The sequence below is a fragment of the Dipodomys ordii genome, unplaced genomic scaffold, assembly GCF_000151885.1.
Source record: "Dipodomys ordii isolate 6190 unplaced genomic scaffold, Dord_2.0 Scaffold148, whole genome shotgun sequence".
NCBI lineage: Eukaryota > Metazoa > Chordata > Mammalia > Rodentia > Heteromyidae > Dipodomys > Dipodomys ordii.
Window position 1 is genome coordinate 1,168,322 of NW_012267364.1, and position 27,802 is coordinate 1,196,123.

Here is a 27,802-nt window from a genome sequence, read left to right on the forward strand (position 1 = left end):
ATGCCTAGATTCTCTACTCATTTCATTGATCTGCCTTTCTATTCTTATGCCAATACAAAAATGATCATAGCAGTTTTATAGTAATTCTAAGACAGATGTTTTAAGCCTTCTAACTCTGTTATTCTTATATAAGATTGTTTCAATAATTCTGGATCATTTATCTTTATTTAAATTGTAGAATCATTTGTCAATTTCTTCAAAAGCATGTTAAGATTTTGATAGATATTGAATTGAATATATGGATTACTTGGAAAATTTATCACCACTTAACATTGGACCTGCTAATCCATGAACATGTGGGCTTTTTTCATTAAAAATGTTAAATTTGACTTTAATAATTTTTAGGTTTTTTTCTGTTTTATTGATTTCAACTTCTTGCAAAAATATTTTCTTCTATTTATTTTAGTTACAATTTGCTCTTTCACCTAGCAACTTAATGTTAAAAGTTAGATAATTAATGTTGTATTTGTTTCCTTTTCTAAGATAAACATCAAAGCTATACATTTCCCTCTAAGTACTGTTTTAGCTCTATCCTTGAATTTTTACCTATTATATTTTCATAGTTCAATTCAAAATATAAATTCTCTATAAATAATGATATTATATTGTACAGTAAAAATAGAAGAAATAATTTAGAAAGCTCTCACTAGAAAAAAAATGAATGCTTGAGGAGATAGATGTACTTAAACTGATTTAAACATTTACTTAAGTTATACTGGAATCCAACGTTACCTGGTACCCCCATTTAACATTTATATGTTTATATACTAGTTAGAAATAAATTAAAATACAAAACAAGATGGGTGCTGGTGGTCCATTCCTGTAATCTTAGCTACTCAGGAAGCTGAAATCTGAGAATCTCAGGAAGCTGAGATCTGAGGATGACAGTTCAAAGCCAGCCCAGGCAGTAAAGTCCCCATGAGATTCTTATCTCCAATTAACCACTCAAAAACTGGAAGTGGTGCTGTGGTTCAAGTGGTACAGTGCTGGGCTTGTGCAAAGGAGCTCAGGAACAGTGCCCAGGCCCAGAGCTCAAGCCCCAAAACAAGCAAAAAGCAGAAATAAAAACAAAACACTGAAAGGGTCAAAACAACAAAAGAAAGACTCACACTTAATCCATTTTTAGAGTATCCCAATAGAGTTCAAGAGACAAGAAAGGACTGTGATTTAATACAGAAAAGACCCTTGGGACACAGAGCAGAGATTTATTTGCTTAGAGTGGTTGGAAGCTTCCATTGATAGTTCATCGTTCACACACAATTTATAATTCTTGTGTCTTGGTGCTTTTTCTGTTTTGAAGATAATAGTATGAGAATGCAAGAGGGAACTATCAGTCAGGAAATTAAATATACAAAAGGATGGAAATGAAAGAGGTGAACTCCATGTGAACAAAATCAACTTTCATGTCTATTAAATGAATGTTTTTCTTGTGGGATCATGAACTTAACAGTTGCTGTCTTCAAAAACCCCTCCTCCTGGTCTTCAGTTTCAGCCTGCTGAGTTTTTGATACTTTGGCAAGTAAATATAACTGCACTTTCTTCTCATGCTTTACTCTGTGTTCCAACCCAACTGCCACATATAATTGGCGTCACTTGTTAAAACTATCAGCAATTTTGAGCTGAAAATTTCATTTCTAACTTGAAATGTAATATGTAAACATTAAGAAAACTTTATAGCTTCTCAGGAGGCTGAGATCTGAAGATAGTGGTTCAAAACCAGCCCAGGCAGGAAAGTCCATGAGACTCTTATCTCCAATAAAATGACAAACTCAGAAAAAGCCAGAAGCAGTGGCTCAAGTTGGTAGAGCGCTAACCTTGAGCACAAAGAGGCTTAGCAACAGTGCCTAGGCCCAGTGTGCAAGTCCCAGGATGGGAAAAAAAAAAAGAAAGAAAAGAGAAGAAAAATTTTAAATAATTGAGAAAATAAAAACAAAAGTATGGAGGAAAAGCCCAATCACAATTTTTTCACCAACTAAATATGATTCCAGGAATTCTCTTGCATATTTCTGTCTAGTCAGTTTTGATTTCAACCCAAGTTTTATGTAATGATGATGTTAGAGAAAATATATTGTATCTTTTCGTTTTTATTTTTTTAGTAATTTTATTGTAAAGCTACTTTATAGAGGGGTTACAGTTACATGAGTAAGGTAATGAGTACATTTCCTATCGAGCATTGTTACCCCCTCCTTTGTTTTCCCCTACAATCCCTTCCCTCCCCACCTCCCTAACTCCTCTCCCCCCCCACAACCAAAGTTTTACAGTAGAGTTCTCATTGTTACAATGGGTCAACCTATATCCTTGTTTCAGCATTTTGTTATTTCCCTTCCCCTCCCCAAAGTAGAAAAATGTATATACAAGATGCAGGACACCGGAATTGAATGCAGTGACAACAGGGGTTGTACCATAGGGGGAAGAACATACAAAAGAAACAAAAAAATCAAATAGTACATTATAAATACATTAAAAACAACGACAACAAAGATAAAACCTGTTGTGTCCATATTTTGGGGTTCATTAACATCATCATATATGGTCATATGTACATTTGACCTTTTCTGTTTGGCTGAATTTATTTATTTATTTATTTATTTTGTTTTGAGATAGGGTCTTATTATGTAACTGAGGTGGCTTTGAACTCTCAACATTCCTGGTTCAGACTTTCTGGTGATGAAATTACATGTGTCATGTCACTATACCTGGATAGCCTGCATTTTTATGACATTGTTGTAAAACCTAATTATTTAGTGACAAATATTTCTTCATTAATATAAACCAATTTATCCAAACATTCCCTTCTTGATTGTCATTTGAATCTTTTCCAATGCTTCACAAATATAAATGGCATTGCAATGAACATCTTCATGCCTAATATTTCTTTTTATTCGAATTTCTACATTTATTTCTGTAAGTGTAATTCTCAAAAATAGAATTATGGTGTCAAAAAAGATGTCAATGTTTAAAGCTCTTGACAAAATATTACTGCATTTTGTCAAAAGCAAAGCTTTGAATGGATTATAATCTTATTTTTGGGATCAAAAAATATTCTAGTTCAGTGCTTTCCCCATCATGCCCTTATCATTTGTCTTTAGGTAGAGTAATTACATTATAAATTGATATTTTCCTACTGTTCCTTAGATCCTTTCTTGTGATTTTTGTCTTCCTATTTGCCTATATATACCTATTTGTGTAATTTTATTTTATTTCACTTTATTGTCCTGCGGATTATCATTTTTTTTTAGTACTTCTTCTCCTTGGGCCCAAACAAGGCACTGGAATCATAAATTATAACACATGCAGCTTGAGTCTAGAGAAGTAGAATAGATCATGATTAAAGATTCATATTCATGGGCTGGGAAAGTGGCTTAGTGGTAGAGCACTTGCCTTGCATGCATGAGTCCCTGGGTTCAATTCCTCAGCAACACATAAGCAGGAAAAAAAAGCCACAAGTGGCTGTGTGGCTCAAGTGGTAGAGCGCTAGCCTTGAGCTGAAGAGCTGAGGGACAGTGCCCAGGCCCAGAGTTCAGGCCCCATGACCAGACCCCCCTCCAAAAAAAGATACATATTCATTCATAAATGATAAGGGATACACATACAAAACCACCCCCAAATATGTATTTCCATGGTGATTTATGATGTGGTTATTTTTACATGTATGAATTCATTGATTTGTCAACACATTTACTAAGGATGACCTCAATATGTAGAAATAGACATGACAATTTTAGTCTTAAACAGAGTAAGAAGTGGCATAATCACTGTCAAGGAGAAGACAGAGATTGATTTATGTATGCCATGTGTTACTGTTTCCTTCCTTATTTTACTTCTTTTCTTCCTTTGGACCTTTGTCTATGCCTAGACAATCTAGTCATTTATTTAATCTTACTGATTTTTACTAGAGACACCAAGGATGCTCACAAGAGGCCAGGTTTTCTCATGCACAGTTGCACTTCATCAGAGCTGTTTGTGGGCGAGAATACTGATGTCCAAAGAAAGCAAGGTATTTCCTGACAATCAGGCTTGAGTCAGCATCAGGCCCAGAATTTGAATTCAGGACTCCAGCTTCCTATCTTTGTCTTGTGACTGTAAAACTAGAGAAGAGGTATGCTTATTAGAATGAAGCCTCAGCTTCTACGTGCCAATCATGCGAATATTGGTCACCAAGCCTGTATGGGTTTCTTCTTTCAGCTCACCTTTGTTCACTGTGGTGCATGTTGCTTGGAGAATGACCCTAATTTTGTTATCCAGACCGGATGCTAGCTGTTCCCTCAGATCTGGATGGAAGGATATACTTCTCTAAGCCTTCCCTGCGATCCCTTTCCCCTTACTATACTGTGTCCCAGCGCATGGCCTCATCAGATGTTCTGCTGAGGTCTCAGTGCCCTGCTGACTGTCAGAATCCTGCTAACCTCAGAGCCCCTCTAGATCAGGATCACCCTTATTTACCTGCCCAGGGTTGCACTAGGGCAGAGGTAGGCTCGGGATAAAACTCAGGACCCAGATGTTTTACGAGTAAGAGCAAATATGGATGGAAGTGCCATCCTGAGCATCTGTCCTGTGCATGAATGAATAGGGTTGCTGGGATCTCATGCCGAGGACTTCAAGGAGGGATGAGGAGCTGGTAGAAAGGGGGAGTGATCTATACTAGAACCACCCCCAGAGGGGGCTTCCTTAGTCTTTCCGAATCTCATTACCATACAATTGACTGACTTGGTCCCTGAATAAACCCTTGCTGTTTAATTCTGTTTGATGGTGATTGGTTTGGGATAATATAGTCCAAAGATCAAAGAAAGCCCCCTCTGAACCTCCCTTATTAAATTACTTGGCTTTGGATTTTGAGCATTGCCAAGCAAATCTCATTATGAATTCTTCAATTACTTTCTTTTGCGAGTTTTATAATTTGGTAGGGTAAGCTCTGGAATCAAACCAATACCCATGCCATCATGCTAACTTTGATTATTTTCAGACTCCTCATTGGAGGAAGTGGGAGGATGTTGATTCTCTTAAATCTGATTTTATATTTTAGATTTCCTCTGCCCTGTAATTTTGCTTTGTACCCAGATCTGAAATACTTCACCTTAGCACTGACTATAATAGGGGCAGATTATTGGTTTGAATATTATTGAATATTATTGGTTTGACTTTTATGACTTAAGATTTTGCATTTTGAAGGAAATTGTTTTGTTCTTTGATTATACTAAAAGCAAGAAGTGATTGCTGATAAAAATCATTTTTAATTTATGGCATCTTCCAACTTGTTGGCCACTTTTGCCTAGCTTATTGTTCTTTCTATTCTCTTTGCAAAATGTTTTTGTTCAGGCACCAAACGATTGAAAGGGAGAAAAAAAACCAGTAACATTCTTAAAGAAATAGGCATGTGTGGCATTATGTGAGTGCACTTAATCTTCACACAGAGGGTACTTTGTGATATTTTAAGTTTGAAATAAGGAACACAAAACTCAAAAGAATTAAGTCCCTTGCCCACAGATTACTTAACTCTACCTTCCTGGTGTTTGATTGCCATCATTGTCATATCATCATTGAGACTAGAAAATGTATCTAAGTAGATGTAGACTTTTCCAATTCCAATGGGATGATAGAACACTACTCTCTATTGTAACAGTATTTACTCTGGACCCTGAAATTTAAATTTAAAAGTGATGTGTGTGTGTGAGAGAGAGAGAGAGAGAGAGACAGAGACAGAGACAGACAGACAGACAGACAGACAGACAGATTTAATTTTGTTTGTCAATTTGCTTGAGTTTAAGAAATGCCTAGAGTATTAGGAAAGTTCCTCACTGGGTGTGTGTGGCAAGATATTTCCAGAGACAGTATGATAAATTGATCAACCCCTTGTTGAATTCATAATATGGCATTATTGGAAGGTGGTGAAAAGTAGGAGGGCAGACTTGTGGGAAGTGGGTCCATGGAAGCATGTCCTACATCTTGTCCTTGCCTCTTCATGTAAGCCTTTGCTCTGCTTCCTGGCTGTCATGATATAAACTGCACTGTCCCACCACTCTCCTCATCACAACGGAATAAACTCTCTGAAACAGACCCAAAATAAAGAAAATAGTTCTTTCCTCCTTTTAAATTGTTCGTTAGGGATTTTTGTCACAACTTTCTCTCTCTCTCTCTCTCTCTTTCTGAGAGAGAGAGAGGAGTGGTAAGAAGTCAGTTAATAAACCCAAAAGAACAATAGGATCAATAAGATCTCTGCACAGCTTTCCTCTTGAAGATCCCAAATAAAGAGCAGAAATAGTCATCCTGGTAACAAAAATCCTCATAAGTAGAATTTGCTTTTCTCTAACATCTGAACTGTTTTCATATGGACAAGGACTTGGACTTGTGCCATGTAACCCAAGTGATAAACCTTAGTTTGTCACAAGGAAATGTGGTAAGAAGACTTTCTAGATAGTTTAGAGATGGGGAATCCCTAAGCCACATAGTGGGGTCTTCATTAGGGTGGTACTGGATCTGACTTGGCAACCCACCAAGCTCCTCTAGAGATTCCACCACTTGACAAAGCTATAAGTCAGGTAGAGCCTGAAGCTTGTTTATCTGTACAAGATGGGAGGTTTTTGTTTTTTTTTTTAATCCTCTTGATCAGGATGAGACCTCTTTTGCAGCTCTCCAATGTACCCTACGGCACATTCTCTGCCTCTCAAGGTTGACATTTCAGGAATGATATAAAGGAATACTTAGCCACAAGTAGAATGAAAGAATGAGACTCTTCAATCTAAACCTCAAGGGTGGTCTCCCAGTACATTAAGGGGTATGCTGTAATAGCAGTTGTGACCACACAACACTTACCTCTTCATTTTTGTTCCAGAATCAAGGGTTGCCCAGAGTTAGCTAAAGAACTATTAAGAGGATGTTGGGTAGGATTCCATTGTATATATTGTAAATTGTAAAATCCCATAGTATGTAACACATTCTGGATCTGTTCATCTGTGGTAGGGCATCTAGCTGTTTCCCATACCTTGGTTGTTGTGAGCGGTGCAGCAATAAAATTGGGTGTGCAGGTACCTTTATTGTATCCTATCGTGCATCTTTTAGATAAATGCTTGAGTGATATCATTGGAGCACATGGTAGCTCTGTTTAGTTGGTTTTGTTTGCTTTTTAGGAATCTCCATACTGATTTCCATAATGGTTGCACTAATTTCCCACCAACAATGTCCTGGAGCCCCTTTTCCCCTATATCTTTGCCAACATTTGCTGGTATTCACATTTTTTTTCAGTTAGAATGACCATTCTAACTGAAATGAGATAGAATCAAAATCAAACTTCATGGATTAAACCTTTTTGAAAAATTAACAGATGGAATAAAAACCTGGGAACTGAAACATGTCTGAGTGTGGAGGTCAGTGGGAAACAGGTAAATGAATGGAAAAGTGAACAGGGGATAAGTATAGCCAGAATACTCAATGTGCATCTGTGATGAAGGAAGAGGCAGGTGAGACAGGGAAAATGATGGAAGAAGTCATTCTCATTGAAAAGCACTAGACATGTACATGGGCATATTAAATTGTAATCCTCTCCTACAACCATTTGAAGTCCAGAAATGTTTAAAACGTCTTTTAAAATTGCTTCACATGGCAAAGCCACTGTGGCAGCTGGGTATAGTTTCAAAGGTTTTTCTGGAACTTTGACTCAACAAAGTCAAATGTTCAGTTTAGACTGTGCAGTGTCCCCAGTACAGTTATGAGATTTGAGTCAATAAGAATTGGATTGGTTCTTCCATCTCTCTTTAGTTAGTTATAAAATCTTAGGCAGATTAATTTATTCTTGAAAAACAAGAATAATAGTATTGCTTCTTCCAGAACAATGGAGATTGGAAGCAATAGGAAGGGATTGGCAGAGTACATTTTGGCTACTGTTCAAGGTGTGGAGCCTGCTCCACTGTGGTGCTAGCAGTCCCTGGGAGCTTGTTAGATATGTAAATTCATGGGTTCCATTCCAGGACTAATGAATCAGGAGCTGGAATGGGGGAAGTTAGCAATGTGTTTGAATGAGTCTTCCAGGCGGGTTTTACCCCTTCTTACATTTGGTAACATCTGCTTGAACTGATGGCATTGACTCTTAGAATTGTTGTTGTATTAGTATTTGATTTTACTTTTGAAGTTTAGAAAGTGCAGTGCCTATTCTGTTTTCTGTGTGGGTTAGCCTCTAGGTGGGACACAGAGAAGAGAAGGGTGGCAGGTGAGTCTGCAGATCAGAGAAGGTAGACATAGACCATGCCTTGCTCTGACAGGGACCCAGGTTACTCATATTTTTCTAGCTACAACTGTATGTTAGACAGCAGACTAGAGTATTAGACAGAATATGCATGGTAGGAGTTTACATTCCTCTGTGTGTATGTGTATGTGCATGTGTGTATGACACACCATATCAGGATAGCCCTATCCTACACTTTATGACATGTTTAACTATAAGGAAGCCCTTTCTCTAAACTTGCTCAGTTCTATATTCATTTCCCTCTGTGATTCAGTTTTTGTCTAGGCAAACCCATTTACTATTTCTCTTCAATCATTCTTAATTTTTCCCATGAAATACTCAGATGTGATTGTTGTCGATCACCCTCTTTGGACAATTTAAAATTTTTGACAAACCATCGAAAATCAATGTACCCCTTTGCCCTCTTGAGAATCTGGTTTATGGCCTTGATTTCACTAATGGCATACAATTTCACATTTAGAGAAAGGAATCGTTGTTTCTCCCCGAGAAGGTTTTCTTTGTCTTTTCTTTTTTTTTCATTTGTACCATACCAATTCCCTGTCCAGTGGGGATGAGATGAAACTTCTTCCAGTAGGAAAATTCTTGGTTTACTAAATAAGGCTGTTTCTCCCCAGAGAGCCAAAGGCTCCAAAAGAAACAGGGCTACAATGCCTTCACGGGTGAACTGTTAAAGACAGACATCATTAGTACAAACTTGGGAGAAAAAACATTATGAGAGCATAAGCAGTTGCTTAGGGGGTTCCATGTGGCTCTTCAGGACTACTGAAGTAGAAGTTTTCACATGACAGGGAAAAATACCACTACTTAAGGAGAGCTGCGGAAATTTAAGCTCTGTCAATAACTTAATTTTCTGGCTGCAATAAGTTGTTTAGTTATTATATTTATATTTATTTATTTACTTTTTTTTTGTTTTAGTCCTGGCACTTGAACTCAGGGCCTGGGCACAGTCCCTTAGCTTTTTGTTGTTGTTTGTTTGTTTGTTTGCTCACAGGTGGTCTCTACCACTTGAGCCACAGCTCCAGTTGTGGCTTTTTGCTAGTTAATTGGAGATAATAGTCTCAGACTTTCTTGCCTGGGCTGGCTTCAAACCAACAACCTTACTTCTCAGCCTTCCAATCTAGTATTACAAGGCACGAACCATCAGCACCTGGTAGCCACAATTATTTCTAAGTTTCAACTTCCCTGTGTGGAAAACAGACACATGTGTGGAACATGAAACATTATCCTGAACCTTCCAAGAAGCTATCTGTTAAGACAACATGAAGTAGAGGACTTGTTCAAGGAAAATATCTGGTGTGACTTCCCTTTAAAGTGTGTTTTCAGCAGTCTTGGTATACTCTATGATTTTCCCTTGTCTGTGCAATGCTCCAGGTGAAAATCTTTAATACACTCTCTCATTCCAAATCTGCTTTCAAATAAAGGTGAGAAATCTATGGGAGGTCTATATCCATTGGCCTCACCTTTGTGCAGTGGGCCTGGTGTGAAGACTGGACATTTACGTTTCTTTAGTATCACTGCTGCTGTTGCTGGTGGTCCAGGGACACACTTCAGGAACTATGAGTCTCTCACTTGGAGAATGTTAAATCTGGAGAAGACCTTAAGGATCATCTGGGCATGTCTTACAGTTTTATAAATTGATAACAAGTCAGTAATTAAGCCACGAGTGTAACCCAATCTAACCGTCTTTCTAATCTGCCAGGCTGATGATGGAGGACTATTTCAAGTGTTATTTATCTCAAGGCAATTGCGTTTTAATCAGGATCCCAACTTGATGCCATGGTGCGGGTGATGATTACCATGATGCCAAAGCAATGTGCTGACACTCGTTTAAGTTCCTTTAATGCAGCAGACGCTTCTGATGTGGTCTCTTCCTCTCATAAGCACAGGAGTGTGGGAGTGTATTTGTTCCCTCTAGGTACCATCACTCAACTCAGCTCATGAGGCTGGCCAAAGATGCTGGGGGAAGAAATGAGCCCCTTTCATGAACATATTATGCTGTACTCCCTGGGGACGGAAGTCGATAATTCTGGAAAGAAAATTAAGGGATCAACATGTACATTGTAGAAGACAAAAAGTACTTGATTGAGATACAAAATTATCTGCCACACTCTACCATCTTGTGCTTCTTATGAGAGTCTCACCCCAGGACACAGGAATGTCAGCATGGGGCAGGCGATCTCTGGCAGAATTGTTAGTACTTGGGCATCAGGAGCCATTTCCTACTCCAGCCATAGTAGGAGACACCTCCATGTTCCAGGGACCTCACTGGTAGCACCAGGACCAACCTGCAATCGGGCCTCATGCCTATGCTCATGGCTGAACCCTTTGAGGATGACCTCTTGCCTGGCTGCCCTTTCAATTTTGACATAGCATTGTCCAACTCCACCCTGTTCACTGTAGTTTCAAAGTTGGAGCCAAGTGGACTTCGCACCCCGTGGCGGCCTCAGAAGAGCAGCTTTTATGGTGAATATAGGGAGTCCAGCTTCAATTATCTCCCTCTCTCGAGCTGTGCCTGTTCTGCTTTGTCTCCTTTGGCTGTTCCAGGGTCTGATTCAGATGAAAGGTCATTATTTCATGTTCTCAAAGGTGGAGAAGGTATCCTGTAGCCTCCAACTGCCTTACATATTCCTGGCATTTTGGATAATGTCTTCTCATTGGAGATAATGGTGCCAAATTTCCAGTGGAACCTTCCTGAACCTTTTGCTGTTTTGCAGATGCTTGATACCCTAGGTCTCTTCACTCCTTCCCACAGACTGTTGTGATCTTAATATGTCACACATACACCCCACACATATACCCATAAGCATACACATATGCATACATATGGATGCATCCATACACATACCCATCCAGTTCATATATCCATGTAGACTCATGCAACTACACACACTCAAAGGCTTACATACCTACATACCCACACACCATCATACATGCATGCACAGCTACACACAGATGTCAACCTGCATACACACTCAGGCACATATAAACACACAAACATATTCCCACTCTCACACCAGTGCCCACACTCACAATTCTCACACAGACATGGATACACATGCTACCACACAGTCTCACTACATACACAAACAGGCACACAACCATCCATACAGATGGCTACCTCCACACACACACACACACACACACACACACTTCCCACATTGGCACTTTTTTTATTGTGAAAATACTGTACAGAGGGGTTACAATTACATGGGCAAGATAATGAGTACATTTCTTATCAAGCATTGTAGTCTTCATCCCTTCCCCTCCTCCCCCTCCCTCCCCACCCAATCCTCCCCTCGGGCCCTCCCCCCCCCACCAAATCTCATTGTTGCAATGGGTCCACCTGTATCCCTATTTAAATGATTTGTTTTTCCCCTTCCCCTCCATAAATTATACCGACATAATCAAATACAGTGAAAGCAGGGTTATACTGTGGGGGAGGGACATACAAAGCAACAAAGAAATAATCTTATAAGTGTGTTAGAAAAATCGCATGAAAGAAAAAAAACATTTGAATACATATCTTAGGGTTCATTTTCCTAATATCACCTTATCTGACCTTTTCTGCTTGGCTAAGACATATACTAGATAGTGCAAATAAGGGAAACCGTGGGCCCTATGTTTCTTTGGGCCTGGCTTACTTCGCTTAATATAATTTTTCCAAGCCTTTCCATTTCCTAACAAATGGGGCAATGTCATTCTTTCTGATGGAGGCATAGAATTCCATTGTGTATATATACCACATTTTCTTGATCCATTCATCAACTGAGGGGCATCTGGGTTGGTTCCATATCTTAGCTATAGTAAATAATGCTGCAATAAACATAGTCGTGCTGGTAGCTTTAGCCACATTGGCACATTTGCATTCACCATTTCCACATGTTCACACAGATTATGCATACACTCATACATGCATACAGGGTGTGAAGGTGGATGAATGACTGTCAGGTCAGGTGAGGAGGAAAGGCAAGTCAATCACAATTGATGGGTTGATCTGAATCCCACTGGGGACTGACTGTAGCACAGCAGGAGTCAAGCCCCTGCCCTGGAGCCAGGCAATGAGCTCTGCACTGGAATTTCACACTATGGTACTTCTTGTAGGAAGCCATTCTCAGTCCCAGAGAAAGCAAATTTACTGAAGAGCTGGATGTGATGGGGTGGCCTTCCTACTGCATGCAGCTCCTCCCACTACACAATGCTCCTGGAAAAGGCTGATTCTCTAAAATTACCCTCTTAGACATCTGCAATCACAAAATGAAGGCTTGCTGCACTGCAGAAACTTGGGCACCAAAGAGGTTCTAAAAAGCCAACCAGACTTACCCATTTCACTCCTCAAAGATGATCCTTTGCTACTTGATTTTGATTCTTGTGTTTGATTTTTTAATAAGCACAACCCTTTGACATAATAATTGAAAAACAGGGTACTACCTAGTATCATAGGCTCTTTCTCATTAAATGGCGTAGTGTCCGTTAGCATTTATTTAATAGAACCTTCAGCATGTCAAATATATGTAATATACATGTAATCCTCAGCTGAACTCTGCCCATTTGATATCCAGTGGAAAGAAGGCTTGGATGTATTAAATCACTCACATAGCTGACAAACAATACAGCTGAGATTTGAATCCACACAGACTCCAGCAACTCAGACTGACTTATGCCCAGACATTCTCCTCAGGAATAAATGTGCTTAAAGCACTGTATTAGCAGAGAGAAAATAGTCCCTCATTTAATGTTGTCATTTACCTACTCAATTCTCACTAGTTGGACATTTAGACTATTTCCAATTTCTTACTAGTTTAGCAGGTGCTGCTCTGGAAAAAAATCTTCAGACACATATCGTTTTAGAAACTGAACAATTCTATAAGATAAATCCCAAGGAGGTAGAGTTGCTATATAGGCAGATTATGTTTAAAGAAGTATTTGATTCTCCTCACCGAATTGCTGTTCCAGAAATATGCCAGCCCACAGTCTTACCAGCAAGCTGTAAAATTGGCCTTTTCTCTGCAGAAGGTCTGGATTTTTACTGTTGTATTTTGAGAGTTGGCACAGTGCACAATACAGGTATCAATGCAGCCAGGGTTCAGGCTGTGTCTGGCAACGTGTTGCCATTGTATGAAGGTGATTATAGGAGTTAAGACTTGAGAGAGCGAAAGGCTGAGCTCTGTTTTGTTGGGAGTGAATGGCAGGTGTAAAGGGAGACGGTGAGTGTGCCACCTGGATGGTTAATGCATCGGGTTTCTAAAGAAGCATCCGAAATGGGGCACAACTCTGTTCTCTCTTCTCCCACACTGTCATCTTGGTTGGTGATGCTGGTGCATAAACAAGTTTTACCATTCAATGTGGTATAGCACAATTCCCTGGGGAAATGATCTAAGAAACAAGATACCCCCCAGGAGCCCCTTTTTCTTAGTACTCTTACCACATCCAACCAGAGGACAGGACAGGCTTCTTTGCCATCAGATGCATTGCAGGTTGACCAGGCAGCACTGATTAACAGCTGAGCTTGTTTAGGACAAATTTTTGTTTGCCGAGTGTCAGTTTCTTTATCTGTAAAAGAGGATAAATGTCTTTGAGAAAAGACATTGGAGGGCTGGGCACCGGCGCTGGCTCACGCCTGTAATCCTAGCTATTCAGGAGGCTAAGATCTGAGGATTGCAGTTCAAAGCCTGCCTAGGCAGGAAAGTCCCTGAGACTGTTCTCCAATTAACCACCAGAAAATCAGAAGTGGGGCTGTGGCTCAAGTGGTAGAGCACTAGCCTTGAGCTGAAGAGCTGAGGGACAGCGCCCATGCCCAGAGTTCAAGCCTCACAACTGAAAAAAAAAAAAAAAAAGATCTATCTGGTTTCTGGAGGCTCTGCCACCAGGGGATGTCCCATACCCTCTCAGAACCTGGAAGGAAATGCCTACCTAACCTCAGCCCTTCGTGACAAGAGCCAAGAGCATTGGTACTGATGTTGGCAGCACTACACTTTTCATCTGGAGAAACAATGTGTTTGCTTACCCCTTTCTCAAAGCCATCAGGATGGGTTGGAAATGTGTGTGATGGGGTTCTTTGTCTTAAAGGATAATGTCTCTGAAGGTTCGTGTTCCAAGCCAGCTCTGGAAAGGGTTGAAGTAGCTGGAGAAATACAATCTCCTTTTATTACCAGAGAGCCAGTGAGTCCATCCAGTGTCACAGGTCACTGTGGCTGTGTTTTTAGTGCCAACCTTCCTCTAGCAAGATAGGCCAGTCATAATCTGTCAAGTGTGGAGCCTCCTGTGGTGTCTATGGGTTTCCATTTGCAAGCATCCAGTGAGCAGGCAGACATCATAAGCTTGGATTCTGTTTGCTGAGATGTTTGCCAGAAGATGAGCCAGGGGTAGTCCCTCTACCTGCTGCTATCCTGGCTTGCAGGGAATGGATGCACAGATGCCCTTGACTTTCTCTAATGCCAGAGATAGTCTTCCACTGCCCCTTACCTCCTCAATCTACTCTTTTTATGCTGTACCAACTGGTTTTTACTAATTAGTTATTTTTATTTTGGGGAAAAGGATCAGAGAGGAAATGAAGCAGAATATGTAGATGCAGACGAAGGGTATCAGAGAGATTTTCTCAAGTGTTTCAGGGCTATTGATAGAGTTTCATTCATTCATTTATTTATTCATTTACTTACTTATAGTTGATTATTTATAGTTTGTCATTTATTGTTTATTTGTTTATTGCCAGTACTAGGGCCTGGACTCAGGGCCTGGGCACAATCCCTTAGCTGTTTTGCTCAAAATTGCCACTATACCACTTGAGCCACATCTCCATTTCTAACTTTTTTATAGTTAATTGGAGATAAAAGTCTCATGGGCTTTCTTGCCCTGGATGGCTTAGAACCATGATCCTCAGATCTCAGCCTTCTGACTAGTTAGAATTATAGGCATGAACTCCTGTATTTGCCTGGCTTATCTATGTAGTTTTAATCCAGTCCTTATAATTAATATGTGTTGCACAAGATCTCATCTGATTCTTTTTTACATTTTTTTATTATCAAGGTGATGTACAGAGGGGTTTCAGTTACATAAATAAGGTAATGAGTATATTTCTTGTCAATCTTGTTACCCCTTCCCTCAATTTGCTCCTAATTTCCCTCCCCCAACCCACCCCCAACCTGACTCTTGAATCATAATTTCTTAGATTACTTCCTGAGCATTACCCTTTAAACTGTTCACCTCTTTACTTTAGAGTCAACATTAGATTTGTAATATTTCAGATATTTGTTATGTCTGTTAGATACATTGGTGTTATTTTTTAAGTTAAATTTCAATTTGCCAGTGTGAAAGCTATAGTAAGTTCCTTGGTTCACATTATGTTTTGGTTCATTAATTTCCACAAGATTGGATTGTGCTGTGATGGCCCTGACCTGTAAGAATAATCTCATTTATTTTCTTACAAATAAGCCATCACTACATATTATTAGTTAAAAGTATACTATAAGCTATATCAATTAAAAGTATACTCTAAGCGAGGCCCTGGTGGCTCCTGTCTGTAATCCTAGTTTCTCTGAAGGCTGAGATCTGAGGATCATGGTTTGAAACCAGCCAGGCAGGAAAGTCCACGAGACTCTTATCTCTAATGAAACACCAAAAACGTGGAGGTGGAGCTATGGCTCAAGTGTTAGAGCACTAGCCTTGAGCAAAAAGCTCAGGGACAACACCTAGGCCCTGAGTTCAAGGCCCAAGCCTGGCATAAAAAAGGAGGAGGTAAGTTTATGATAGGTGGGACAGGAAAGAAAAGCAATTCTTGGTTCTCAAGACAGTGCCTTGGTTCATTAGATATCTTATGAGCAAACAGCCCAAAATAATAAGGAGGTTTCAGAATTGTTAAGAGCCATAAAGAAAACTGATTTTGAGCCTACAATGAACAAATTTATCATAGATTTTTTTTTTTAGTGTGGAAAGGTCTAAAGCTCATTCTACAAGGAGACAGGGAAGGAATCCATATAAAGACAAGAATACTATGGTGGGTGGGGCTGTTAAACATTGCATCTGAAATGCATCTGATGACACAGCCTGACCTAACAAGGCTTTTGTCTCAAACAGCCTCTGTGACACCAGAAAGAGTAGGAGATGTCTGCTTGGTCCAGAATGTTCTTCAGGAAACATGGCTTTTGTGGATAACCCCTGAATGAGGTTTGAGTGTTGCATCCTGTTCAGTGTGGGACTGAAAGGAGGAGGCTGTCTGGGGAGTTTTGAGGATGCTGAGGAATTAAGAAGGGATATTGGCAATCCTAGCTACTCAAAGCCAGCCCAGCAAGAAAGTCCATAAGACTTATTTCCAATGAACTTTAAGTAGCTGGAAGTAGAGCTTTGGCTCAGGTCAGAGTGTTAGCCTTAAGGAAAAAAGTGAAAAAGCTCAAAGTTCTGAGTTCAAGCCCCAAGACAAGAAAGGAAACGTTAATGTTAAAGATTGAGCCATAATCTGGTCCACTTCAGTCCTGTTGGAGCTTTTGATTTGGTCCTATACAAAACATGGCCAGTCACCATCTCTAGTCTTCCCGCTTTGGCACTGTTGGGTAGGTCAGGAACCTAGCCACAAGCAGACGAAAGTAATATTGTACAATTAGTTGTTACTTACAGATGAGGACATTGAAGATCTGGGTCAATTGGTTAAGAAAGGCTCCTAGCTGGGAATCAGTGGCTCATACCTATAGTCCTAGCTACTCAGGAGGCAGCCTGGGCAGGAATGTCTGTGAGACTCTTATCTCCAATTAACTGCCAGCAAACTGGAAGTGGTTCTGTGTTGCTCAAAGTGGTAAAGCACTAGCCTTGAGTGAAAAACTCAGAGACAGTGCCCAGGCCCTGAGTTCAAGCCCACACCTACAAAAGGAAGAAGGAGGAGGAAGAAGAAGAGGAAGAAAAGGAGGAGGAGGAGGAGGAAGCGGAGGAGGAGGATGAAGAGGAGGAGGAGGAGGAGGAGGAGGAAAAAGAAGAGAGGAAGGACTCCTACTTTCCCCTATTTTTTGAATTGACTTCCTATTGAGCAGGGATAAAAGGTTGGGGCATCATACAGTTTCTCCATATTTCCTCCTTCACAGCATGATCTGTAAATATAAATGCAGTTTTCTTCCTGAAATTGTATTCACTGTCTTGGAGCCCTTTCTGTAACCACGCATGTGTGTGAAATGCAGATGTCCCATTGTAGTGACCGTGGTAAGCTTTGCTCAGGGTCTGCTTCCACTTGACTTAAGCCATCTTATTTCTTTTCCTTCTTGGAACTTCACTTAAGGTAGAAATGAAGCTGATCTTAATTCTTCCCTCAACATGACATGCCCTTTTGAAATCGTACAAATAACAGTGTCTGATTGTCATGTTGAATTGCGAGTATGAATGTAAAATGTTCCAAAGTCTGGCTGAAGCCAAATATTAGGTCATAAGTCAACATTTCTGCTGAGAAATTTGGTTGCAAGAGGTTGAAAATGTATGTCTTTTCATGAGAAAACTTGTTTGCCAGCGGGAAAGAAAAGCCCAAAGACTGTTATCTTCCTACATGGAGGAAGAGAGATGTGTATAATTTGGCAACATAGGTCAAAGTCCTTTAGAACGTCTGAAATTGGCTTGGTTGAGGAATGAGGCTTTGGCATAATATTTTGAGATTCTCCCTGATGTGAAAGCCAGTGGGTGGCACAGGTATGTGTCATTTCTGACAAGGTAGTGGACAAAATTGTGTGAAACACTAGGAGCTGGCCATTGCCTCTGCAGGAGATCACATTCTGTCCAAAAATCCTTCTGATGGAAGGAATCTGACAAGAAAAGGAGATCTTGGATTATATGCACTTATGGTATTGAAAGAAGTAAACTCACTGAGCATGATGGTGCATGCCTATAATCCCAGCACTCAGGAGGCAGAGGCAGGAGAGATTGAGAATTACATAGATGCCTAAGCTACATATTGAACTTAATTTTAAAAAAGAGAAAGTATATTCTTGGCTTTCCTAGAGGCAGATACTTGTGATATTAGGGGTGACTTATTGGGGGAAACTGAGTCTGTGGCTTAAATAGTGAGATTCTGCCTCAACTTCCCACCCCCAAAGAAGGAAATGACAAAGAAGAGCTTTATCTAAGCAGCCATAGTGCCCCTAGAGGAAGGTTCTATTGAATAAACAAAGGCAGGGGCTGGGGAAAATACAATTGACAGTATCAAGGAGGATGTAGCTTGCTGGGATGGCCTGGTTTTGTATGTGATATTTTAGTCCTGTTCCTAAGCCAACATTGAGGTCTCACAGTATCTACTATGAACCTTGATAAGAAGGGATAAAGAAGGCAGGAGGTATCAGTGTACTCACTGGAGAATGAAAACCAGACACTGGGATTCATTAAGAACTTTATACATGATTTTAAGAAAGACAAGATTCTAGACTCCAGTAGTTCACTTTTGTAATCCTAATCAGGAAGCTGAGATCTGAGGATCATAGTTCAATGCTAGCCTAGGCAGGAAATGCTTATCTCCAATTAAGCATTAAAAAAAAAGCTGGTAGTGGTAAAAAGATCAAATGATAAGCTTTGAGCAAAGAAGCTTAAGGACAAAGCTCAGGCCCTGAGTTGAAGCCCAGGAGAAGTACATAAGGAATAAAAGAAAAAGAGAAGAGAGGAGAGGAGAGGAAAGGAAAGGAAAGAAAATCAAGAATAGTTTGTATCACTTTCCAAAAAGTTCAAGTTTAGTTAAAGTTAAAATTATGGCTCAAGGCAGAAGTGAATTCCTGTTGTGGATGGGTGTTGAAGATAGTAGAATGTGTGTCACTGTAGCTAAGTAATCTGAAAACATTGCAGTGGATGAGAATATTGACATGTAGGTCTGTGTGCACATGTGTACTGTACCTATGCATGAACACACATTACTTGTATGTGTGTGTATATGTATGTGTATGCACAAGCATGCACATGCTCACCCTAATGTATGAGCAGTAAAAGGCAGAGCCTGGCCTGGCAGCATAACAATTAGGGCATTCTTTCCAGAGGACTCGTCTTCAAGTTCTGGACAAAGTGCATGTGCTTGACATTTAGTCCTTGCTACGTATGGCACTGAACACAGGCCACCATCTCCCCTGCCTGCCACCATCTCCCATGCTCACTGCCATCTCACGCTTATCACCAGTTCCTGTGTTTGCCACCATTTCCTGTGCTCCCCATCATCCCTTGTACTCCTCATCACCTCCTCTGCCCACCATTACCTCCCATGCTCCCCACCATCTCCCTTGCCCACCATCATCTCCAGTGCCCACCATCATCTCCTATGCTCACGACCAGCAGCATTTGGTTACCAAGTAGAACTATCAAGAGAACAAGATTTACCTCTTGTGCTAAGGCCTATGTTTTGTAGGGAGGGTCTTTTTCCCCATTGGCAAGTTATCACATTCCCTGTACATCTCTGAGCTGAACATCTCAACCTACTCTCTGGATTCTCCAGGAGTGAATCCTCTCATCTGAGAAATGAGTACACAAATGCCACTGTACCCAGCCACTTTCAGCTCATCCTTCCTACCCATTACCATGAGATCTAGTTGGTAGAGCCCACACTTGTGATCAAAATGGACACCGGCATCAACCATTGGAGTCCTTTGTAGGCCAGAAATGGTGGGAGAGTTTTCTGATAAGCAGGAGGAGCACACAGATAAACTCCACACATCCCACCATTGAAATGTCTTATGCTTAAGACAGCCAGGTTGGTGGCCCATCTGACTTTTTGGTGATTTGTGTCTTTCAGGCAAAGAAAGGCAACTATGCCTTTCTGTGGGATGTGGCCGTGGTGGAATACGCAGCCCTGACAGATGATGACTGCTCAGTGACTGTCATCGGCAACAGCATCAGCAGCAAGGGCTATGGCATTGCTCTGCAGCACGGCAGCCCCTACAGGGACCTCTTCTCCCAGAGGTAGGCTCCACCCATGCCAGCAACCTCAGGACTTAAGCAACTGGTGTGATGTTAAGGAGGAGGCAACAATGCTTGATATGAAATGTACTTATTACCTTGCTCATGTGATTATAACACCTCTGTACAGTATTTTCACAATAAAAAACTTATTTAAAAAAAAGAAAGAAAAATATTAAAGCCAATACTGTCATTTTAGCTGTATACCAATTTAACTTCCTACCCAACTTCATCTTGGCCCTCTCTGTCAGTCCTGGGATGAAAATAGTAAGGGCATGGTCCCTTCTCATGACAGTTTCTAGTGCAGGTAGAATTGTGCTGTGAGTAGTTAGTGCCAGCCTAGGGCATACACAAAATGGTGATAACATTCTCAGGAGACTAGAGGAAGCAGTAGAATAGGGAGAGGATACTTGGCTAGATTTAGGGGGACTTCCCAGAGATGGTGACACCAAGCCCTGTAGGAGTTAGGCTGACAAATGAATCATGAATACCAAATAATGAATGGGAAGCCCCTAATGGTAATGCTTAATGATAAATGTATTGTCCTAGCTAGATGACAGTGGCTCCCATCTCTAATTCTACCTACCCAGGAGGACCAAGGTTAGAAGCTAGCCTCGGCAGAAAAGTCCACAAGATTCTTATCTCCAATTAGCCAGCAAAATGTCAGGAGTGGAGGTGTAGCTCAAGTGGTAGAAGACTCAGCCTTGAATGAAAAAATTAAAGACAGTGCCTAGGCCCCAAGTTAAAGTCCCAGTACTGCCACCACAAAAATGTATATCAGGAAAGCAGTCATAAATGTGCACTAGGTCCAAATGCAATGAGTCAAGCTTGTACTTGACCATGTAGACTCTCATGTGATCTGTTGGTATCAGTCCATTCCTTGAGCCTCACTAGCTCTGGACTCTTAGACAAGATCTAGTTACTCAGTGCTCAGTCTGGGCACTTATATTACTTCCTTGAGAAAAATAATTTCCCTGTAACTCCTTTTCTCTACTATAGCAGCTTGCCTTGATCTTGGACCAGCTGGTCTGGCTTCAGCCAAGAAGGATGTCAGAGGCCTTTCCCAGGAGCTAGCCTCTCAACAGTGGCTCCTGTTCCCAAGGAGGGCTAAGCCCTGGCCCCTCCACTTGTACAATATTGTGAGATAACATATGCTGAAAGGCGAAGAGGAATTACATAGTCACCGAGCGTAGATTCTGTCTATGTCTACCAAAATTCAAGCTGTGACAGGAATATCTGAAGGCCAGCAGAAGTCCAAGCTTCAAATCAATCCTCAGTTGCTCAAATACAATCCTCAATTGCATGAATTTTAGTGCTGAAAAGTATCCATTTGGAAGTCTAAGACTTTTTTGTTTTTCTTTTTTTTTTTCTGGTTATGGAGCTTGAACTCAGGGCCTAGACACTGTCCCTGTGCTGCTGTTGATCAAGGCTAGCATTCTACCACTTTGAGCCACAGTGCCATTTCCATTTTTTGGTTTTGTTTTGTTTTTTTGTGGTTAATTGGAGATAAGGATCTCATGAGGACATTCCAGCCTGGGTTGGCTTTGAACCATGATCCTCAGATCTCAGCCTCCTGAGTTTCAAAGATTATAGGCATGAGCTCCTGGAGCCTGTCCAGTCTAAGACTCTTTAAAAACACATGTTGTAGTTGGGTGCTAGTGACTTATGCCTATAATCTTAGGTACTCAGAGGCTGAGATCTGAGGATCACAGTTTGAAACCGGCAGAAAAAGCAGCTGAGACTCATCTCCAATTAATAAGCAAAGAACCAGAAGTAGAGTGGTGGCTCAAGGGGTAGAGTACCAGCTCTGAACAAAAAAGCTAAGGGACAGCACCTAGGCCCTGAGTTCAAGCCCCAGAGCACACACACACACACACACACACACACACACACACACAAAGAGAGAGAGAGAGGTCAATGTGTAGTACATTCTGCAGCTGAGAGAAGATAGCTGCCATCCATCCAAAGTTGCTCATTGATTGCTAGCAGAACAAGGAATTGAGCTGCTGTTGGATATTCAAACCCTACTTCCTCTCTTCCCCTACTTCCTGAATGTCCAAATTGGTGCCTGCTCCTTCTCATGACTACTAGTGCCTCAGCCCCATAAGGAAAATGGCCAAGGAAACAGACTTGCAAGTAATCCAGTGTCTTGTTTGCAAAATTGGGAAAGGGTATAGGACTGATTAAGGTAAATGAGGTTTTGGGTTGGTTTCTAGAATTTCATGTAGTCTTCATTCTGCTCCTCACACTACTCCCTGGAGCAGAGAGCCATGACAACAGAGAAGGAGAAGGGGTGGTTTCTCAATAGGTCAGGTTGAAGGCAAGCAATAAAAATAGCTTCTCTCTAGGATTTAGAATACCATGATATTCTTGAGGTGTGTATGAGTTCATTTGTCTCGATGGGAAGCTCAAAACAGTTGCCATAGACCAGCAACCTCTGAGTATTTCTGTGTAGCGGTTGGTAAGGGTGCTCATGGAACTAATGCAGAAGCAGCACCCCAAGAGTCAATATGCCCTCCAAGAAAGCATTCATAGTAGCACAGAGACCCCGTCAGAGGAAGTTAGAGTCCCCAGTGTTTGTAATGTCATTTAGCTGTATACCAATATAACTTCCTCCCCAACTTCATCTTATCCCTTTCTGTCAGTGCTGGGATGAAAATAGTAAGGGCATAAGTGAACATGTGTGCCCTGGAGACAAAAGAGAGTAGATATTGACCATGAAGCTTGGGTCTCTGCTGGATTGTTCAAAGGAGTCAAAGCATCCAGCGCCCAATCTAGGTCACAGGAGACTGGAAAAGTCCTCAACTTGTAGATAGAGGAGATGAGTAAGGAAAGATTACTCCCTTTCAATACCAGAAGGTTTCTTCCTTCCACCACCCCTGTTAATGACTGTAGAAAAAAAAAAACAACTTCTCTTACATGGTGCATAAAGATTGGTGAGCTGCTTGTGTTTAGCCTGAGTGTGCCAGAGAGGAGAAAAGGAAACTGATCTAAAGGTAATGTACCATGCAATGGCAGAAAACAAAAGGTAATTGGGTAGCCTTGCACAGCTTTATCTGGAATAGCTTTAGCTATCTTTTCCTTCATCCTAGGAGCTAAGCGCTTTCCTTACTTAGGCAGAGCCCAGGATGTACGTGTGTGTGTGTGTGTGTGTGTGTGTGTGTGTGTGTGTGTGTGTGTATATGTGTGTCTGATGGGATTTATGGGCTATAATAGGTTTGCAGACCCCAGCATGCAGAGTGGGCATTCAATAAATGTTTAGCGACTTAATAGCCATTTATTGAGTACCTACTGTGTAACAGGCTCCACAACTATTGAATAAAGAAAAGCACCTGCAATTATATCTGTCTGGAAAATAGAACAACTGGCTTCAGGAAGTGACTATTATCGCTCTGGCTTCCTCATAAGCAAGACTATGAATTATTAGTGTGCATTAGTTGAACCCCATTCTAGAAGACATTTTATGCCTGTGACTTTTCTTTCCTGTTGCTACTGTATTTAAAGTTCCTTTGTTGGTTTGATTATTTTTGTTCTGTGCTGTATTTCCCTGTAAATGGTCTTATGCTCTTTCTGGACTAAGACTGAGTATAAAAGATGTGGGTTTTGCCGAGCGCCAGTGGCTCACACCTGTAATCCTAGCTACTCAGGAGGCTGAGATCTGAGGATCGTGGTTCAAAGCCATCCTGGGCAGGAAAGTCTGTGAGATTCTTATCTCACTTATCTTCCACCAGAAAACTGGAAGTGGCACTGTGTCTCAAGTGATAGACTACTGGCCTTGAGCTGAAGAGCTCTGGGAGAGTGCCCATGCCTAGAGTTCAAGACCCACTACTGACAAAAAAAAAAAAAAAGGATGTGGGTTTTTTTTGTTTTGTTTTTTGTTTTTTCAGCCTGAGCACTGTCACTGAGCCTCTTTGTGCTCAAGGCTAGTACTCTACCACTTTGAGCCACTCTACCACTTCTGGTTTTTGAGTGGATAACTAGAGATAAGAGTCTCATGGGGACTTTTCTGCCCAGGCTAGCTTCAAACTGCAATACTCAGATCTCAGCCTCTTGAATAACTAGGATTACACCAGTGAGCCACTGGTGTCCAGCTGAGTATAAAAGATGTAGAGAATTACAGGGAGCCAGAAGGAGAGAAGGTCAAAATTAAGTAGTGAGGCTATGTTCCACAGAAGATGCTTGCTGAGTGGAGAAAGGATCTGAACTCACAAACTGACCAGTGCTTCACTATTTCCTATGCCAGAGCTGTATCCTTAGAGAAAAGCTTGCTGTTCCCAAAAGAATGTAGCTTTCTGATCAGAATTATCCAGATCATAATAACAGGCTTGCCACTTTCCAATTGTAACCTGGGACAAGTTTTCTAGATCTTCAGCCTCTGGTCTGCAAGAAGTAAAACAGGACCAACACACAAGCACACACACACACACACACACACACACACACACACACAAACACACACACCAGAACAAACAAAAAGGAATTACTTAGCAAGCTGTTATGAGGATTGCAATAGTGTGAAATGATTTTCCTCTATTATTTTCTCAATAAAGGCATCTTATACCAAACTTGCCAAATAAGTCTTGTTGGTCAAGATGGCCATCAGATTGCTCAATTACTAAGCACCTTTTATTTTCTGTGTCAGACCTGGGGCTTGAACTTAGGCCCTGGGTGTTGTCCCTGAACTTCTGTACTTAGCACTAGTGCTCTACCATGAGTCATAGTTCCATTTCTGACTTTTTTGGTTGGTTAAGTGGAGATAAGAGTGTTATAGACTTTCCTGCCCATGCTAGCTTCGAACTGTGATCTTCATATCTCAGCCTCCTGAGTAGCTAGGATTACAGGTGTGAGCCACCAATACCAGGCTCTATCCACCTTTTATGGAGCTTTTGTTCCTCACCAGGTTATGAGCTAATGGTCTGGGAGGTAGGTGCATTTATCATCTCAGACTTTTGAATTGAGGCTAAAATTTCAAAGTCTGTCTTCCAATTATTTGCATTAGTACAGTGTCCATAAGCACACAACTCCATTTTCTCCATGGTGAGTCAATAGTTCAACCATTAGCTTTCTCCAAGGTCCTGACATCTTTTATGACTGGCATTGGAGTTCCCATAACTTTACAGGATGTTCAACCTATTCAACTCTGCCAACCAAGACACTTAGTTAAGGCCAGTGGACCTATAGACACACAACTTTTTTTTACCTGACACGAGTTATGTGAGATACTGAATGAGACACTGTGGCTGCCCAGTTAATTATGCATTGTGCTGTTGGAGAGAAAGCTCAGGAGCATGGCCCCCAAACACCCAAATGCACCTTAAATCATGCATTTATCTCAGTGTGCAAGACCTTCCACATATAGCCATATTCTGAGTCATATGTGCTCATCAGTGCCCTGGACATTTGATGGACATCATGTCATGATTTTACCATGGCCATGATAGTGTAAGTTAGTTTCCCATTATTTGAGAAATACATGCATTTTTTTTGGGGGGGGAGGTCCAGTCGTGGGGCCTGAACCCTGGGCCTGGGCGCTGTCCCTTAGCTCTTCAGCTCAAGGCTAGCGCTCTACCACTTGAGCCACAGCACCACTTCCAGCTTTTTTCTTTTTGCTTATGTGGTGCTGAGGAATCGAACCCAGGGCCTCATGCATGCAAGGCAAGCGCTCTACCACTGAGCCACTTTCCCAGCCCTATATGCATATTTTTATTGGCAGAGCATATGTTTGTAGCCTCAGGCTTTAGCTGTGCCAGCAGCTGGGTTTATATAATTAAAAACAAACATGGAAAAAATAACCCACAGACTCACCCCACAGGCCACTGCCCTAATAATCTAGTAGGGATCCAGTCTGCCAGAAAGATGAGGATACTGAGAGTTAGCCAGGACAGATCCTATGTCTAGGTATACAAGGCTGAGATCGGGTGACTCCAAAGCCTGCTCTTTGCACCCAGCTTGACTGATCCCAGCCAAAGAGAGGCTATGCCATTCTGGATCCAAGCTGCTGACAGGTCAGTCCACCCTCTTGAGGAGTCACCATTTTTTCCCACCAGATATGATGTAGGATATCTAAGTACTGCCTTAAACCTGTGGTCACAGCTGGCCTGTGACACAAATCCAAGACAGATACTGCTTAGCATCTAGTTGACTATCTCCCAGTGTGAAAAGCTGCTGTTCATTAACAGTGCCCAGAGGATAAGGAAATCACTTCAGGTGTTCTTAACTGAATAACTCCTTGGACCAGATTCAATGAGCATGATGTCCAAAATGGGAAGGCTTGGTTGGATATTTGGAGTCAATGTAGGTGTGGGGCGTAGGGTGGGAGGATATTCCAGGCTGCCACTGGATCACTTTTTAGATTCCTGGATTTCAGGACAAATCTACAATCTTTGCTAGGGGGCAGCAAGGAGCAGTAAGAGTTGCCCCTCCAGGGTGGAATAAATCCAATCCAGATTCCTGGGCTCTGCCTGCCTAGTACTCACTTAATCTTGCTGACCTTCTCCTAACTCGCCATTGACAGCCTCACTGTCTTAAACATGAGGAACCTCTACACCAGACAAGACATTTATATGTAGTTCTAGTCCAAGGAAGGGTCTTCCTAGCCTCGTTGAATGCCAGTGCTGCAAACCTCAAAGTAAATTTGGGAAAGCATTTCTTCTCTCAGAGTTTCGATTTCTTTCTCTGTAAAAATGGGAACATAGAAATAACCTTGACAAAAAGATGCATCATTATCTACAAAATACTTAATGCAGATACTTCCTGGCACATTGAATATGTTAGACCAGTATGAGCTATTTTATGATAAATCATGCTTCAGGTGTGATTTAACCATTACTTCCTATATAAGATACTCCTTAGCCTTCCAGGCTAAGCTGGCCCCCAAATGTGCCATTTCCTTACACCACCTGTACTTCCATTTCATTGTGTTTATCACAGCTTCTGTCTTTACATTGCTTGCTCTGCTTGTCTTAAAGCCAGCTTATGCCTTGAGATGATAAGATCAGCAGTATTAGGCATCACTTTCCACATCAAATGAATGAATGGAAGAATTGTGTGGGTCTTAGAAGGAGAGACATAGGGTAGACATATGAAGTATTCTTTGTCAGAAATGCTTGGGTAAGAAATGCTTTGGAGTTTTTCTTCTGTTTTTAAGTGAATATATATAATGCATTATATATTATATAGCATTATATATGTATAATTACACATAGATATCCCATTATATATGATACATCATACATATTATATAATATATCACTATATATTATATATAATTATATACATATCACTATATATAATTATATATCTCATTATACATACATATATATATGTATAATGAGATATCTTAGGGAGTGAGACCTAGGTCTAATCAAAGAATTTATGTTTTAAAGTGTGAAATTCTATATACTCTCTTGAATAATTTTGCATGTGAAGTTGTATCCATCAAACCATCCGAGGACAGATGTAGAATTTTCTAATTGGGACACCATGTTAACCTTCAGAATCTTTCAGATTGGGGAGCATTTTGGATTTCAGATTTTTTATTAGAGATGCTCAACCTGTGCCTATTGAGGTTTTAAATATGGAATTTTAAAGTATTTTTTAAAGTAGCTGTACCAAGGAGTTGGCATTCAGCAAGGCAGTTTGAGTACAGTACAATGTGATCAACATTGTCAT

At 40.9% G+C, this 27,802-nt stretch overlaps 1 protein-coding gene across 1 annotated transcript in view; it reads left to right on the plus strand.

Annotated features, from left to right (window-relative positions):
• The window catches only part of Grid1 (glutamate receptor, ionotropic, delta 1), a 748,070-nt gene that overhangs the window by 707,805 nt on the left and 12,463 nt on the right, over nucleotides 1-27,802 (plus strand). The window contains exon 14 of the mRNA XM_013032063.1: nucleotides 19,968-20,134. Coding sequence (XP_012887517.1) covers nucleotides 19,968-20,134 — 167 coding nt within the window. The remainder of the gene's footprint in view (nucleotides 1-19,967; nucleotides 20,135-27,802) is intronic.